At 45.1% G+C, this 15,655-nt stretch overlaps 2 protein-coding genes across 5 annotated transcripts in view; one reads left to right on the top strand and one right to left on the bottom strand.

Annotated features, from left to right (window-relative positions):
* Nucleotides 1–3,615: 3,615 nt before the first annotated feature.
* Nucleotides 3,616–13,661, top strand: nherf1a (NHERF family PDZ scaffold protein 1a). The gene is made up of 6 exons (XM_060036515.1): nucleotides 3,616–3,973; nucleotides 7,213–7,383; nucleotides 9,168–9,321; nucleotides 9,885–9,925; nucleotides 12,189–12,305; nucleotides 12,589–13,661. Exons 2-6 carry the CDS (start codon nucleotides 7,249–7,251, stop codon nucleotides 12,721–12,723), a joined length of 582 nt encoding a protein of 193 aa, XP_059892498.1. The 5' UTR covers nucleotides 3,616–3,973; nucleotides 7,213–7,248; the 3' UTR covers nucleotides 12,724–13,661.
* Nucleotides 13,065–15,655, bottom strand: part of LOC132446292 (caskin-2-like) — a 41,682-nt gene continuing 39,091 nt past the window's right edge. For all 4 annotated transcript variants that reach the window (XM_060036508.1, XM_060036511.1, XM_060036509.1 and 1 more), the window contains one exon: nucleotides 13,065–15,266. In XM_060036508.1, coding sequence (XP_059892491.1) covers nucleotides 15,182–15,266 — 85 coding nt within the window. In that variant the 3' untranslated portion in view covers nucleotides 13,065–15,181. The remainder of the gene's footprint in view (nucleotides 15,267–15,655) is intronic.

The raw sequence follows: 15,655 nt of genomic DNA on the forward strand, positions 1-15,655 counted from the left end.
ATTCATAAATTATGTAAACAACATTATAATGCAGTTTCTCTCTGAGATCGTTCCAACAGTGCCAAGTTGTTTTTTCGATTGGATTATGAGGGGCTGTTATAAGGCTTTTATGCTGGGGAGGTTTAGTTCTTAGTTTTTCCAGGACTCCACCTGGGAGATCAGAGTCCAAAGCCTGGCTATAAAACCCACAACAGGTAAACTATACCGCTTTAGTGCCTTGCCCAGGTACTCTGAGCCAAGTCTAAGACACCTTTCACGTCTCCATGAGCGATGGACACAGAATGTGAATGCAACTTACAACTGCGACTTTCAATTACCCGTGTAAACACACAAACCTTTATCATCCAGTTGTCTCCCTGTTTCTCCACCCTCAAGGTAGAGTTATGGTTGGACGTGGACCCAACGCAAGGGGGTTTACAGACCCATTTCGTCCTTGCGGACCCTCCTTGCGTCCACCGCAAGGGCCAGATGTGCGCCTACCAAATATGATAACCTTGCATTGAGGCGACACAGCAGCTAGGGCTGTGATTGGTCCGCTCACTAAAACCAAAAGCAGAACCAAAATAGCGTTATGTCCTAGTCCAACGATAACTAAGCCTTTAGTCTCCTGTACCCTACAGCCCCAAACAGCCCGGCTAAGCTCCCCGTTAACATTGTTCTCATTTCCGGCTATCACAATAGGACGATACATTACATTGACCACGATACAGGACAAAAAAACAACAATGTGGAACTGCTCACGACCCCACATCAACCACTGAACCATGCATTTTTTTTGCCTCTTTGGCTAGTTCCGTCCCCTCAAGCCCGCAGAGGAGAGTGAAGCTTGTCACTTCCCCTCCCCGAGGGCCAACATGAGGCGGTGCGAAAGTGGTGGGAGGGTGTCATCATCACCATATTATGGTAACAAGGTCCCAGCTTTGCAGGAGTGGGTCCCTGGAGGCCGGGGAGGGGGGAGGGGGGGAGGGGATAGGGGGAGGGGGGGGAGGGGGGGCGGGGGGGGTAATGGGGGTAAGAGGGGGTAGGGGTACCAAGCAGCCTACCGGTTACCATGGAAACCTGCTGCAGCAGAATGAGGCATTGTGCTGTTCGGTGCTAGCATGGAGGGGGGGGGGGGGGGAAGCAGAGAAAACACTCTCACGCCTCTACCAGGACCCTGAAATACCTCCCCACCACCACCACCGCCACCACCACTGCCACCGCCACCACCGCCACCACCACCCCACCAACAAGTCTAATGCATAGAGAGAGAATAGACGGTGTGTGTGTGTGTTTGTGTGTGTGTGTGTATCTGTGTGTCTGTTAGTCAGAGAGGGGGGGAGGGGGGGGGGGGGGGGGGGGGACTACAGGATTAAATAGCAATTTGTCTCCACTTGTGGAGAGAAAATGTCAGCCGAATGGAGAAGCATGGGAGCGAGTGTGTGCTCCGAGTTTATCTCCGGTCGTTTCAAAGCTGTCTTACTTCCGCTAATCACACATACTTCATACTTCGAAATTCCACCTTCACCACTTTGTTCCACCTTGTATTAAAGTCATGGTTATCCAAGACTTTTATCGCTCGAGATGCATAAATGTTATGTATTTGGATTATATATAGAGTAGACTTGCAGTTCACTACAAAAGGCTGTGCACTGGATTTAAGGCCCGGCTCACAACTTGGGCATCACATGGTCACGGTATAGCCTGCCCCAGAAGTGCAGACTCACCGCAGCTTCCAAGCTATCCCATGTCAAGGCTTACCTCCCCCTTAAGTTCTCCCAGTTGGGTCTTATCTCACCGTGAATGCTCAAATTATTTATTTTACCAAAACGGCATGACCATGAACTTTATTGACATCACAGCGGTGGTGGGCGCTATAAATGTAGTTGACTTTGGCCCTTGCTCAAGTTTATTCTGACATAACGTAATAAATGTGGTGATGGAGTCGCTGGGGTTGTTGGGAGGTTGGCGAGGATGTGTGCGTGATATAATGCCCATCGTTGCCCTTTTAAGAGATTTACTATTTAAAGTTAGTTCATGCAGAGGAGACAGCGACATTAATACCCAAGTCACACTCATTTCCTGTGCATATATTTGATTATATAGTAGTCACGCCCGATTGCGAATATAGACTTTCAAAAGTTTCTCTGTGGGACTTTTTTTTAATGAAATGCTTTCAGCGATCCCATGATGCCGAAAGTCTCCAATAACCTTACTTCCACTGGTCGGTTGTCACGGAGACCTGAGCTGAAAACGGCTTTTCCATCCAACTCTGTAATCCTTTGTTGTCACCCTCTCTAGGAGATCTGCTGCATCACCTCGTTTGCTCTTTACTATTCTCAAAACACACACAAACAAACAGGCCTTTGTAGAAACAACCTTCATGGACAACTAATCTATTTTAATAACTTTTTTGTTGACACACACACACACACACAGAGACGCATACACAAACTCATATACACGCACGCACACACAGACATGCACACGCCAACACATCGTGCCCCACACACACACATGCACACCGTGCCCACATGACAAATTACATTCAGCAGTGAGAAGCCTTATTTTAGCCGGAAGCTGTTCTTTAAAAAGCTTTTTTTTGTGGCAAAGATTCTGTCTTTCAAGCTGCCATGACAGGGATTATGATTACATTTCCGCACCAATAATCGCAGAAGGGTCTCTGAAGTCTCTCTCTTTCTCTCTTCTCTCTGTGTCCTATCTTTATCTCTCTCTTCTCGGTCTCCTCTTTTTATCCCCTCTCTATTCTCTCCCCTCTTTCTCTATCGTCTCTGCTGATCTGTTACCCTCATAGCTAGTCAGCTTATCCCCAATATATCGTTCCTGTTTTACCTCTCCACCCTGAACTGCTAATCATTAGCCCTACTGCCAATCAGCAGTAGGGCTAACACCTAACCCTACCCTATCTACTAAGGAAAGTCTTATTCCTGACATATCTTTTATAAATATTCGTTTATAAGGCATGACCAATATATTATCACGTTGACTCCCCATATTGGTTTGTTTAGTAGGTTATTAATTTGCATTAGATTCCAAAGAAACAATGTGATTACTCATAATATGGAAATGTTACATTCGGCCACACAAGCCTTTTGTTCTCTGTTTCAAAGTCCACTCCTTCAAGCTCAACAGTTTGGACAATTGAACAGTGATAAATAAAGTTGACAGACAGTTATACTTATCATGGCTTGGGGGATTGGGAATAAGGCTGGTGCTAGCTCACACTCACACACCATTTAGAAAGAGGCATGACTTTATAGGCTACCGTTGCATATGGTGAAGGGTGAACATTATATAGAGCAATAAGTCTTAAGAGGAAAAGACTGAACCATACAGTAGGTGTTTGCTAACTTTGGCTTGTGCTCACTCAAGGCACCCTATCGAACACACACACACTGACGCATAACCTCATGCACGCACGCTCTGTGGGTGGAGCAGCATTGTCGTGGTAACCACTTCCTGTTGCTGGTACCATTTGATTGCACATAACACGATTGTGTTATCGCAATACTTTTGTTGGAGATTCAGATATTGTCATATAGCGATTATTCATTGCGATGAAGAGATCATCGAATTACATTTAGCCTCCTGGACACCAAGCCACACTCTTGTCCTTGGTGCAGCAGTAGTGGTTCCTCAAATACATTGAGATGCAGGCTTCAAGAGAACAGTGCCAGAGACCTTTCTTTGAACAGTGGTCCTACTGCATCAGTAAACCTTTTTTTAAACAGTGCTCTAACAGCGCCAGAGACCTTGTTTTGAACAGTTCTTTAACAGCACTAGAGACCTTGTTTTAAACAGTTCTGTAACCGCGCTAGAGACCTTGTTTGAAACAGTTCTGTAACCACGCTAGAGACCTTGTTTTGAACAGGGTTAGGGTTAGGGTTATGGTTAGGGTTAGGCGCTGGTGATCGCAGCTCTACTGCTCACTCCAAGTCCCTGGACCTTGACCTGATTGCTTTCAAGTGATAAGGTAAAACATTTTGCTACTAATAGTTTGAGGTCCAAATGGAATGATTTGGTAGTGTCAATATATTTATATTGCACGGAAGTTTACGTATATAGAACGGGTAATAGTCCAAAGTGTTTGCATGGAGGAGAAAATAACCTGGTCATCTGGGAAACTCTTCCTTTTGGTCCAAAGTCCCTTCTCTTTTAAAGCCCATGTTTTACGAGAGGAGTAGAATGCGAGCCGTAAAACAATTAACCTTTTGATCAGTCTCATTAACATTAAGGAAACGTAGGGAGTGTTTACCAAGCCTGTCAAACCATTTTAAAAGCCCAAACAATGTGATGTTCAAGTAGCCCACAGCAAGACCCAATCATTCACTGTGTGTGTGTGTGTGTGTGTGTGTGTGTGTGTGTGTGTGTGTGTGTGTGTGTGTGTGTGTGTGTGTGTGTGTGTGTGTGTGTGTCGTGTGTGTGTGTGTGTGTGACAGCCCCCTGGCCAGGGTAATTGGGCAGCGTCTCATAACACTCACTGTTATGAGACGTGCCTTTCATAACAAACAAGATTCTGTCTGCAGTGCAACTTTATTCCATTTCTGCCGCAGTCTTAAGAATGACGATGCCATAAAGTTTCACCTTCTTAAAACGCCTTCCCGGTCCCTCTTCCTGCCTGTTCGTATGCTTGTAAATGTTTTTGTGACTTTTTATCAATCACTTTATCAAGCCCTACGTAAATACAATGTAGAATAATAATCATGATTATTATTAGGATTATCATGAGTAGTGTATTTTCCATGCACCCATCCCATGGTCATTTAGATGTAACCCGCGTTAATGTCTCGACGGTGATTTAAACAACATGCACTGGGACACAGAGTTTTTACTATTATTAGTGTAATTAGTCTAAAGCCCTTTTGAATCCTGACATGGATTTGGACTGGGTACTCAAGTGTTGGGTGCAGGGAGAGATGGGGCGGCGGGGGGAGACAGAGAGGAAAAGGGAGATTTATGGAGAGGGTAAGCAGAGTAGACTACGTCTCTGGTGTGACTCTCAAGCTCTCAGAGAGAGAGAGGGAGCGAGAGACAGCGAGCAAGAGAGAGAGCGAGAGAGTAATGTCCTGTGCTTCTGGGCCATCTTCCCGACAGTGGGCGGTAAATGGATTACTCGGTAGTCATTCTGCCCTGATGACTCTCATGGTGGATCCAGTGTGTGTTGGAGAGGTTGGCTGTGTGTGTACATGTCTGTATTGTTTGTACAAGTGTATTGTCGCAGTTCCGGTCTGCCAGCAAGGCCCTTTCGATGAAAGGCACTGTGAAAATAAGACTGTACACACATTGGCTCTGTCAATGAATGACTTAAACATGATTTAGGAGTATGATGTGATATAATTGATGCCAAGTCAACATCTGTGACACGTATAGAATGTTTGCCAAGCCGTGTGACTGTTGGGACAATGTTAGCTCTTGAGAGAAAGTCCTTCAAAGAGTCTCATGGAACGGAAATATATGAGCAACAATGGAAAGTTCCTCCCCCACTTCCCAGAGTTCCTTGCGTTTGATCATTGGCCTCAAGCAAAGAAAAAAAGATTTTCCTTATTGCAATGCAAGGGATAATAATTGTTGAAGCAGTGGATGGAAATACATGACTAGACAAAATATGGAGAAAATGACAGTGTGTATAAAGAGTTTGGACAAATCTGTTCACTGGTCAGCTTTTATTTTCTCAGGAAAACGAAATAAGATTAAAGCAAACCAGCGTTTCACAATTTTGCTTGGGGAATTTATCAATTGGAATACAACTCATAAGCTCACAATAAATGTCTGAAAGAAACTACTTTTGGCAGTTTTCCTGCCCTTGAAGTTTGCACGCTATGCTTAAAATGGCTGCAGCATTATAGCTGTTGCCCACTAACCACTTAAACACTCCAAGCATGGTCAAAGTCCCTCAAGCTATGGATTTTTATACTTTACCCATAGTTGAAAATGGACTTGTTTTACCACAGCAAATAGAAAACTAGAGTATGTACAGTATTCAAAGTTTGAACCCAATGAAGAGTTTTTCTGCCAATAGAGTGAGTCCTGCAGAGTACATTTCTCATATGTTTTACGCCTGTTAGTCAATAACAATCAACCCAACAACAGACAAGCCACCGCCGAAGTGGAAACAAGATAAGATAACTGCATTCGGGAACATTCTTTCACTCATTCATTATAAACCCAGTTTATTCTTTTCTTTATGTACAAAGTTCCAAATGTTTCCCACGCAACATTATCTCCAGGTTTGCAAAACGGTATTTCCCATGATGAGGAGTGAACTCTGTAGAAACTGGGTTGTGTTGTGACACAGCCGCCATGACACAGAAACCCTGCCAACTCTTCTTTTCAATTCCTGAAGGGTTTCTGCTTCACGCTGACCTACGGTTGCTATGCTAACATGCTAGTCAGCAACAGTGCATGTTGGAAAGCTGTTGCTACGCTGACATGCTACTCAGCTGATTGTGGCTAGAGGAGAAGACCAAAGGTTGCCCTATAAAAATGTCTTGAATAGCACGGCACCAATCATTAACAGACGACTGGGGATTATTCCCGAGGCCGGTCTCTAGACAGGAAGAGGGTTGTGTGACCAGAGAAAGCTGAAGAGGGTTGTGTGACGACGACAGGAACATGAAGCGAGTTACGTGGCCGACAGCCTGCTCCACCGGTGTGATGCTACACCGGGGGACGGCTGAAGAAGCAAACTCCTGAATGTAGCTCTCCTGTTAGAAGACACACTCAACACACTAAAACAAGAGTACACAATACAACTAAACAGTGTGGAGCTGACATGTTGTGAATACACACAGGTGTCACGATTATTCAATTTGAAACAGCATGAACACAAAACTCCTGTCCAAGACCCCACCAGACTGCATCTGGATTATTCCTCCCGTGCTTCACACTTAAGTGTCCTAATGTTTAGTGTCCTAATGTTTAGTGTTTGCTCTCTATGTTTAGTGTCCTCTCTGTCTCAATAGCGAAGTTGACACCTGACATTGGGAAGTCAGATATTCACAATGTTGCTTTCTCATCTAGATTCTGTGTGTCATCTTTTCATAACAAACAAGGTTGTGTATTTAACGTGACTTTATGAGTTCACTCTGTTTTGTAAATGAGCTTTAGTGTTGCTTTGATTAAAAAAAAGTGTTTTGAGCTTATGAAAGCGCTCTTTAAAATATCCTCTAGTGTTATATTATAATTTCACGCGGCTGATGTTTGTCCCTGCAGGAGGCGAGTGAAGGGCTTCGGCCGCGTCTGTGTCACATGGCAAAGGGAGCCAACGGCTATGGCTTCAACCTGCACAGCGAGAAGTCCAAACCGGGCCAGTTCATCCGGGCCGTAGACGACCACTCCCCCGCCCAGAGGGCCGGCCTGCTGCCCGGAGACAAGATCCTGCAGGTAACACCCCCTTCATCCCGGACTGACTGGCTGGCTGAATGACTGACTGGCTGACTGACTGACTGACTGGCTGGCCGACTGATAGGTTGACTGACTGACTGACATGCTGCATGACTCTCTGACTGGTTTAATGACTGGCTGACAGACTGACTGTCAGATTGCTCATCTGACTGACTGGCTGGATGACTTGCTGAGTATGCATTCTGTAACTAATAATCTGAAGTGTTTTAAACAAAGACTGTAAAGTGTGGATATGGGGCAGGGGGGGGGCAGGGTCCAATATATACTGTGTGTGTCATAGTGTGTGTTGATGTGTCTTCATAATGTGAGGATTCTCCAGAAGCACACCCATGCAAACACTCTATCTCTCTCTCTCACACACACACACACACACACACACACACACACACACACACACACACACACACACACACACACACACACACACACACACACACACACACACACACACACACACACACACACACACACACACACACACTTACCAAACAGAGTAATCCACTTAGAGTGTGTCACAGTGCAGGCTGAATAACATGCAGGGTGGAGCAGAGTGCATTCTCTTCCTCCTAACCTATGTGCAGTGTGAGCACAATCGCACTGGAATATGTTCTCACAGGAGGAAACGGGACTTTACACACACACACACACACACACACACACACACACACACACACACGCACAGAACACGCGCACAGAACCCACACCGAACCCATACACACACACACACAAGCACACACACATACATACTGAACACACCAAACATTCACACACACACCATCACACACACACACACACACACACACACACACACCCCCCCCCACACACACACACACACACACACACACACACACACACACACACACACACACACACACACACACACACACACACACACACACACACACACACACACACACACACACACACACACAGGACATTGCAAGTATAGGGAGTTCCGTTGTTTCCAATGCCGGGGATAGTGGGAGTTAGTGTGTGTGAGAGATTCCTGACCGCGTTCCCGCCACCGATTTTCCTCCCACACTCAGAATTCCTCAGAGGGCCAGTGTGCCCGGGCCGGGTCTGATTGGTACTGGTCTGAGCGTAAACCTTATCAGGAGCGTGGGGGCCCTGGTGGGATGACGGATTCCTCCCCCCGTCCCATCCTCCCAGAAGATTCAGTTAATAAATCCTTCTTGTTCAAGGTTCAAGGTTGTGAAGCTTCATATATTATAACGAGCCAACTCCCTGGGTTCGGAATGATGAAGAAAGCGTGTTTTTTATGAGTGTTGCGTGCCAGCTCATTATAGCGCTAGAGGAGCTATGGAGATGACCTTTCTATTTTTCCACCTACATCAAGTGGGTCATGTTAACGTCTAGTATCCTAGAGCAAGTTGCCTCTATCCTGAGCCCTAGCACATAACCCCTAGCCTGAGCCCCTAAGACCTAGCCCATAACCCCTAACTCCTAACCCAAGCCCCTAGCCCCTAACCCCTAACCGCAGCACCTGACCCCAGCCCCAAACCCGTAGCCCCTAACCCAAGCCCCTAACGCCTCGCCCCTTATCCCCAGCACCGAACCCAGAGTCCCTAGTCTGCAGTCTTACTAGTCTCATACAGCGGCAGGCGCAGTCAACCAGAACAGATCATTTCACTCACTTATACCTGCCGACCGTGTCCGAGGGGTACGGTGTCTGACCAATGACACCCGGGTCCTGGCTGTTGAATCCGACCGAATCATCTTCTCGTCTCCCCCCCCCCCCCCAGGTGAACAGCATGTCAGTAGCAGGCATGCAGCACGCGGAGGTGGTGGCCGCCGTCAAAGCCGGAGGCGAGGAGACCTCCATGCTGGTGGTGGACTCTGAGGCCGACGCCTACTTCACCAGCTGCAACGTCCTACCCACCGAGGAGCACCTGAGAGGTAGGAGCACGCACGCACGCACGCACGCACGCACGCAAAGTCACACACAGACGTAGGCACACGCACACTCACTCGCTCGCTCGTTCGATCACTCACTCGCTCGTTCGATCACTCACTCACACATAGTCACACAAACACGCATACACACGTTATGTTTCTATAGACACACAGGCACAGGCAGGCACACATAGACTCACACACTCACACACAAACACACACAAGCACTCCCACTGGGAGTGCATTATTTTTCAACAGTTCCGATTCAATGCGCTGCAAATCCAACCGCTATCCACCAGATGTTTCCTTGAGCACACAAAAACAATATCCACAAAGCGCCGCTGAAGAATACATTTCAGCTGATTTAAGTCGATAAAACAACCATAACGTTTTAGATGAAAAGAAAGGAACTGATATGTAATCGTTGTTGGATGAGCCGAACAAACCACATCGGACTCTCCTGTTATTGGAAAATAATGAACAACCACGGTAGCTCATTATTCTCCAATAACCAGACTCCCGGAGTGCCTTATTCATTATGTTTGATATATCTTTTCTGGTTTCAGGTCCTCTTCCAGTACGCAAATCACGTGACTCCACAGATGGGGTGAGTAATACTAGTCTTTTGGGTGTTTTTCCATATACTGCAGTACTGGATAGGACCGGTTATTACAGTACGTGGTTCAGTACCGTAGCACAAATCCTAACCCACCAGTTTGACCCTGGTGTACCCTAGCACGAGTTGCTGTTAATCTTTAAAATGGGGCCAACTCTAGTATGGTATGTTGACTGATCCAAGGCTCGTAAAGCATGTTGGCTATCAGCAGAATATTTTATGATCCAAATATCCCATTTTCACAGAGAGCGGTTTCAAATATGTCACATCCTAATGAATACATATTCCATCTCTTTTGTCAAAGAGATGCAATATTACATTTTTTGTGTTAGAATTACCCATTTTATCCATAATATCCCATAGAGTCATGTTACAAAATATGGGTGTAGAGTCATTGACGTCAGTCATTGGATACTGGGTCGAGCCAATGACTGTCCAGCACCTGAAGGCCGTTAGAGCCTATAGTATGTTTATGTGAAACCGGAAGCTGCAGTTACAGGACGCATTACGTAGGACCATTCGTTTTAGAGGAACTACGTGCTAGTCTCTAACATGAACTGCATTAAGGCTGTGAAAGGGACGATATACTAGTCTTACAAAAAGAAAAAAGAAGAGCAACATGTTGGTCTATACCATGATTAAAAGCTGTCAGATGAACTATATGATAGTCTGTGTGTGTGTGTGTGTGTGTGTGTGTGTGTGTGTGTGTGTGTGTGTGTGTGTGTGTGTGTGTGTGTGTGTGTGTGTGTGTGTGTGTGTGTGTGTGTGTGTGTGTGTGTGTGACGAGCATCTCCAGGATTATCAAACGAAAACAGACTTTAAAAGGGAACTACTCCTCCTCATAAGCTCTATAAATACCCTTGTGTACACACTTGCGTGCGCTCACACACACCATGGGAAAAGCGGATTTGGCCCCACCCGGAGCGGGAGGGGTTGAGGTGGATTATGCTAATTAGATGGCTAGCGAAAGGCATGTGATGGTGTCCTACGTCACAATCTGCGGTCGACAAAGGAGTGTGAGCAAGGTGCCACAGAGTCATCCATTTGTCACAGGACAAAATGTATACCTAATGCATGAATGAATGAATGAATGAATGAAAGCCCTGCGAGGTTACATAAGGAGTCCCTCTCGCTCAGAGGCGCTGCTCACTCCTAGCATTGACCTGCGTCTTGGGTGATCCCATCCAAAAGGGGCAGCTCTGAGCACAGGAGTGAATGCACCCCAGACACATTGAGATGCGATCGCTTAGAACCACATTCAGAGGTGGATCTGGGCATATGGCCACATTCCTTTAGCAGTGTGTTCGCTAATGATACCCGGGCCACCTTGAAGGATCGCCTACTCAACAGGCGTCCTCTGCGTCAGAAGAAGGACGTATACATCCACGAGCGGCGATAGTTTGCCTACTCTTAATCGCTTTGCTTCAACTTCATTGTCATGGCTGCCTCCCAGTTGTTAAAAACAACGACAGCAAAGTCTTTGCAAAACCGAAATGATGCACTTGTTAATTTGCAACCAGGCGGGGAAGTGAGCGCGGATCGCAATCGAGACGCACGTGCAGACGCATTCTAATTCCAATTGTGAGCTGACGCACATTTGGCCGGCCGCTTGTGATCCGATCACCAAAAGACGCACGGGCGGTGAACGGGGGCTCTGGGCGCTCAGACCTTTGCCTTGCCACGCAGCGTGTGCTGCGTGGCAAGGCTGTAAACATGAATGGCCCCTCATTTACCTGCGGCCCCGGTTGCTTCACGCTGCTCTTATCCGGGATGATGTCCTTATGCCATTCTGTACCTGTTACCCATAAACTGCAGCTAGCGGTGGTCTTTTTTGCTACACGTTGTTCACGCGGCCAAAGCTGCTTATGCCTCTGAGCAAGTTTTATTTTTTGGCACCGAGATTAGCATGAATTATTTTTGTACAAAGTTTGTGCAAACGTTTTAAGAGTAGTTCCCCTTACTACTTTGTCACAACTCAGACGTTGAGTGATGTCACGCAGATCTGGAGGCGAGCACAAATACAGAAAGTATCTGTTTAAAGACTCCAAATTCCAATAGATTAATATATTATAATTGACTAACTAACTATAATTCAATGGTTCAGAATTTCCTGGTTGATGTAAAGCCTCCAAATATTTAAACTTTTAAACCTGCACAATTAGACACCTTCAAGTGTTGTGTGGTGTATTCTGCCCCCTGGTGGACAAACCCAAGAAGTGCACCGGCTATATCTGCGTGTGTGCGTGTTTTGCAGGTCAACAGTAAGACAGCAGCTGACCTCAACCCGGCCTCGCCCTTGAGGCATTCCTCGTCCAGCTCTTCCTCCTCCAACTCCTCCCTGCCAGCCACGGCTCCAGCCGTCACCATGGACGTACGGAGCCCTAAACCTTTCTCTTTATACCTTTGTGGGAACAGGCACACATTTTTTATGCAAAACAAATTCACCCATGCACATTGGAGTGTCCTCCTTTTATTCCTGCCGTCAATATGTACATAAGATTAGATCAGTGTTTAAAGGGTAAAAAACAGAAAAACATTTGTTTTTGTACATTTACAGATTTGTTTGATTGATTATATCTAAACCGTTGACGGATCGTTCGGTGTCTTTTTGCTGACCCGAGTGTGTGCTTGCGCTCCCCTTGTGTTACCCACAGGCCGCGCCAGCACCAGCGGGGGGTCTGAGCATGTCCCTGGCCCAGGTCAAGGAGAGGGCCCACCAGAAACGCATGGCCAAAAAGGCCCCCGCCATGGACTGGAGCAAGAGGAACGAGCTCTTCAGCAACCTATAGATGATGACCCACACTCCTTCATTCTCCTCCCCTTCCTCCCCCTCTGCCTCCCACCCTTATCCGTTCAGAGTGATGAAGAGGACAGCCCGATCGCCCTTCCTCCCCACTATCTCGACCTAGCAGCTCTGTGCTAATTAAGACACACCTGTCATTTTAGACGATTTCTAAAGATAATTTAAAAATATATATAAAAAAGGGTAGAATGTGAAACAGTGTTATTTTCCTGTAATTTTTGTATCAGATATCATATCATATGGAGGGCATATCATATCGTGTGGAGGGCTTACCACCTGTATCTGTTTTTTAAAAATATGTTTTGAATGTACTTTTTTCAAGATGGATATTTTCATTCTGATTATTGCGAAGATTCTCATAATACACATTCCTTCAGTTGAGGGGGTCAATTGAATGTCAATGGAGTCTAAGCCTGAATCTAAGGCGCAGATTGCATACCTACTGATTGTTCTAAATCAATAATACAATGCTTGTCTTGGTTTTCTTCTCTAATTGGTGGCTAAGTAACTAGCGTGGATGAATGCACTTAATACTTGCTTATGTAGCCAATTTGACACATTTGTTTTGTTTAATGACAATGATGGAAGTGTACTGCCTTTTTAAATTAGACTTCCCGTACGGAACTATTGTGAAATAGGTTGAAGAGAGGAATCCCGATCTAGAAAATGAATTCCCGAAAACCTTTCAACAAGATGGTAGATTGGCGCAATACGTTATTTTGTTTTTATTTTTTCCGTATATATATTAATATTCAATCTTATTCTGTACATACAGTAAATGATTAAGTAAACTAAACTGAAAAGTGAATGTGTGAGAGAGTAGCAGTGCTTGGGATATAAGCGTCTGCTCTGAAGGAGAACTTCTGTGTTCCAAGAGTGCTGCCACCTTACATTGACATGGATTAAAAACGCATCTTAATTACATTTGTTTTCATGTGGTTGTATCCTTGAAACCTATCAACGCAACACCACCCGCTCTATAGAAATGTCTCATCTTTAACGACGTTCAATCTTGACACGGATAAGTACAAAATATTTATTTTGTATCAATTACAGCCGAAACATATGTTGTGCCATCTTTTTTGTTAACATCCCGAACTAAAACTAAAATTTACATGCGTTTATGGTCGTATCATGACATTTTTCTTAGAAGTAACAAACAATTAAGATTTGAAAAAGAAACTGATGGGGAATAGAATGGACTTCAATCACAAAACGAATATTGCAGTTGGTCAGGCTGAAGCATTGCAACACTCACTCTTCGGTTGTTTTGACAGTAGAGTAATCAAGCAAAGGAAATTAATGAAAGTGGATTTTGTGCGGAACCTTTGTAAACAGTTTCATACTCGTCCTGAACCCTTCTTTGGACTCCTAAAGGAGAACATAACCACACAGACATGGACACCTTTCAATAAATAATAAACTCTGTATTTGGAATAATCATTGGCTTGAGAAATGAATGGGAAATTGGCCTTAATGGGCCTTGGTCACTTGGTGGCCATCTTGGTTCTAAAACCGAGCTGGGAGGAGAAACTTAATGAGGATGGAACCAAGATGGCCGCCAGGTGAACAAGCCATTGCTGAGTCCCCACCTCAGTGACCTCTTCCCAGAGAGCATGTTCGAGGTTGGCCAGAAGCCTCTGTCTATCGTATTCATATCACAGAGCAGTAGCACCTACAAAGATATCGCCTTAAAGAACATCTTGACCCTCATGCAAGTGCACACACTGTCTCAAACAATCATGTGAGCACGTCTCTCCCACGTACACGCACACATACACATACTTTGGACTAAATACGTTGCCCCCTAGTGAGTAAAGGCATGACTATCTTTGGTAAAAAAAAAAAGATAAAATATCTCAACACATGACAGTTCATGTATTATATGGTGCTATACAGATATTAATTTGCATATATATTTTCCATATGACAGAGCAGCAAACAAAATATATTCCGGACATCCCAAAAAAAATGTAAATTCATATTAATGTCTTGACTTATTCAGTCTTATCCATATTGACTGTTCAAACTCATCCATAGACAGTCCCTTTGTAACAACAGCCAGTACACATCTGCGGTATAAATATAGTCAGTTATTTAACTTATTTACAGTAAGATATCCGCACATAACGCAGACATACCCAGTGACAAACTACGATGCATCTTTATACCTAAAGACCTAAACGGTACAGGTAACACACGATAACAAACAGACGGACAACATAACAACACAAAATACCCTCGTGTTCCCTTTAGCGGTTCAGACAGCTGCACCCTCCGTGCTGGCTGTCTTCAACCCAAGTGCTCAAGTTGAAGAGTCAATACTACCACCCCTGTGCCCCGGAGGGTGCATTTCAGAAAGTGTCTCCCTCAGCCCAGTGTCCCTGTGGTCCTTTGCTCTTTTACATGAAGATCGTGAACCCCAATGTGAACCATACCGGTCGCTATTCCAACATGGCGTCCAGTTGATAGGCCAGGTCGTCAAACATGTTGCCGATGTCATCCAGGATGTTCACGGTGCCACTGGTCCTGGAAGAGCAGAGGAATTGGGTTAGTATTTGTTCACAGTGCCACTGGTCCTGGAAGAGCAGAGGAATGGGGTTAGTATTTGTTCACGGTGCCACTGGTCCTGGAAGAGCAGAAGGAATGGTGATAGTGTCTATGGTATTCACAGACTTCTGGAGTACATCAGAAGTAATGGTTTTATTACTTGTAAACAAAGACTTCTGGAGTCGTACAGAAGGAAAGGTTTTAATGCATGTGAAACAAAAACTTCTGGAAGAGCCGAAGGAAAGGTTTTTTAATACTTGGAAACAAAGAAATGTTTTTAATACTTATTCACAGACTCCTTGAGTCCAACAGAAGGAATGGTTTGAATAAATGTATAGAAGGATAAAAGGATAGGACAATGATTATGC

This window comes from Gadus macrocephalus, chromosome 18, assembly GCF_031168955.1.
Source record: "Gadus macrocephalus chromosome 18, ASM3116895v1".
NCBI classification, from domain to species: Eukaryota; Metazoa; Chordata; class Actinopteri; order Gadiformes; family Gadidae; genus Gadus; species Gadus macrocephalus.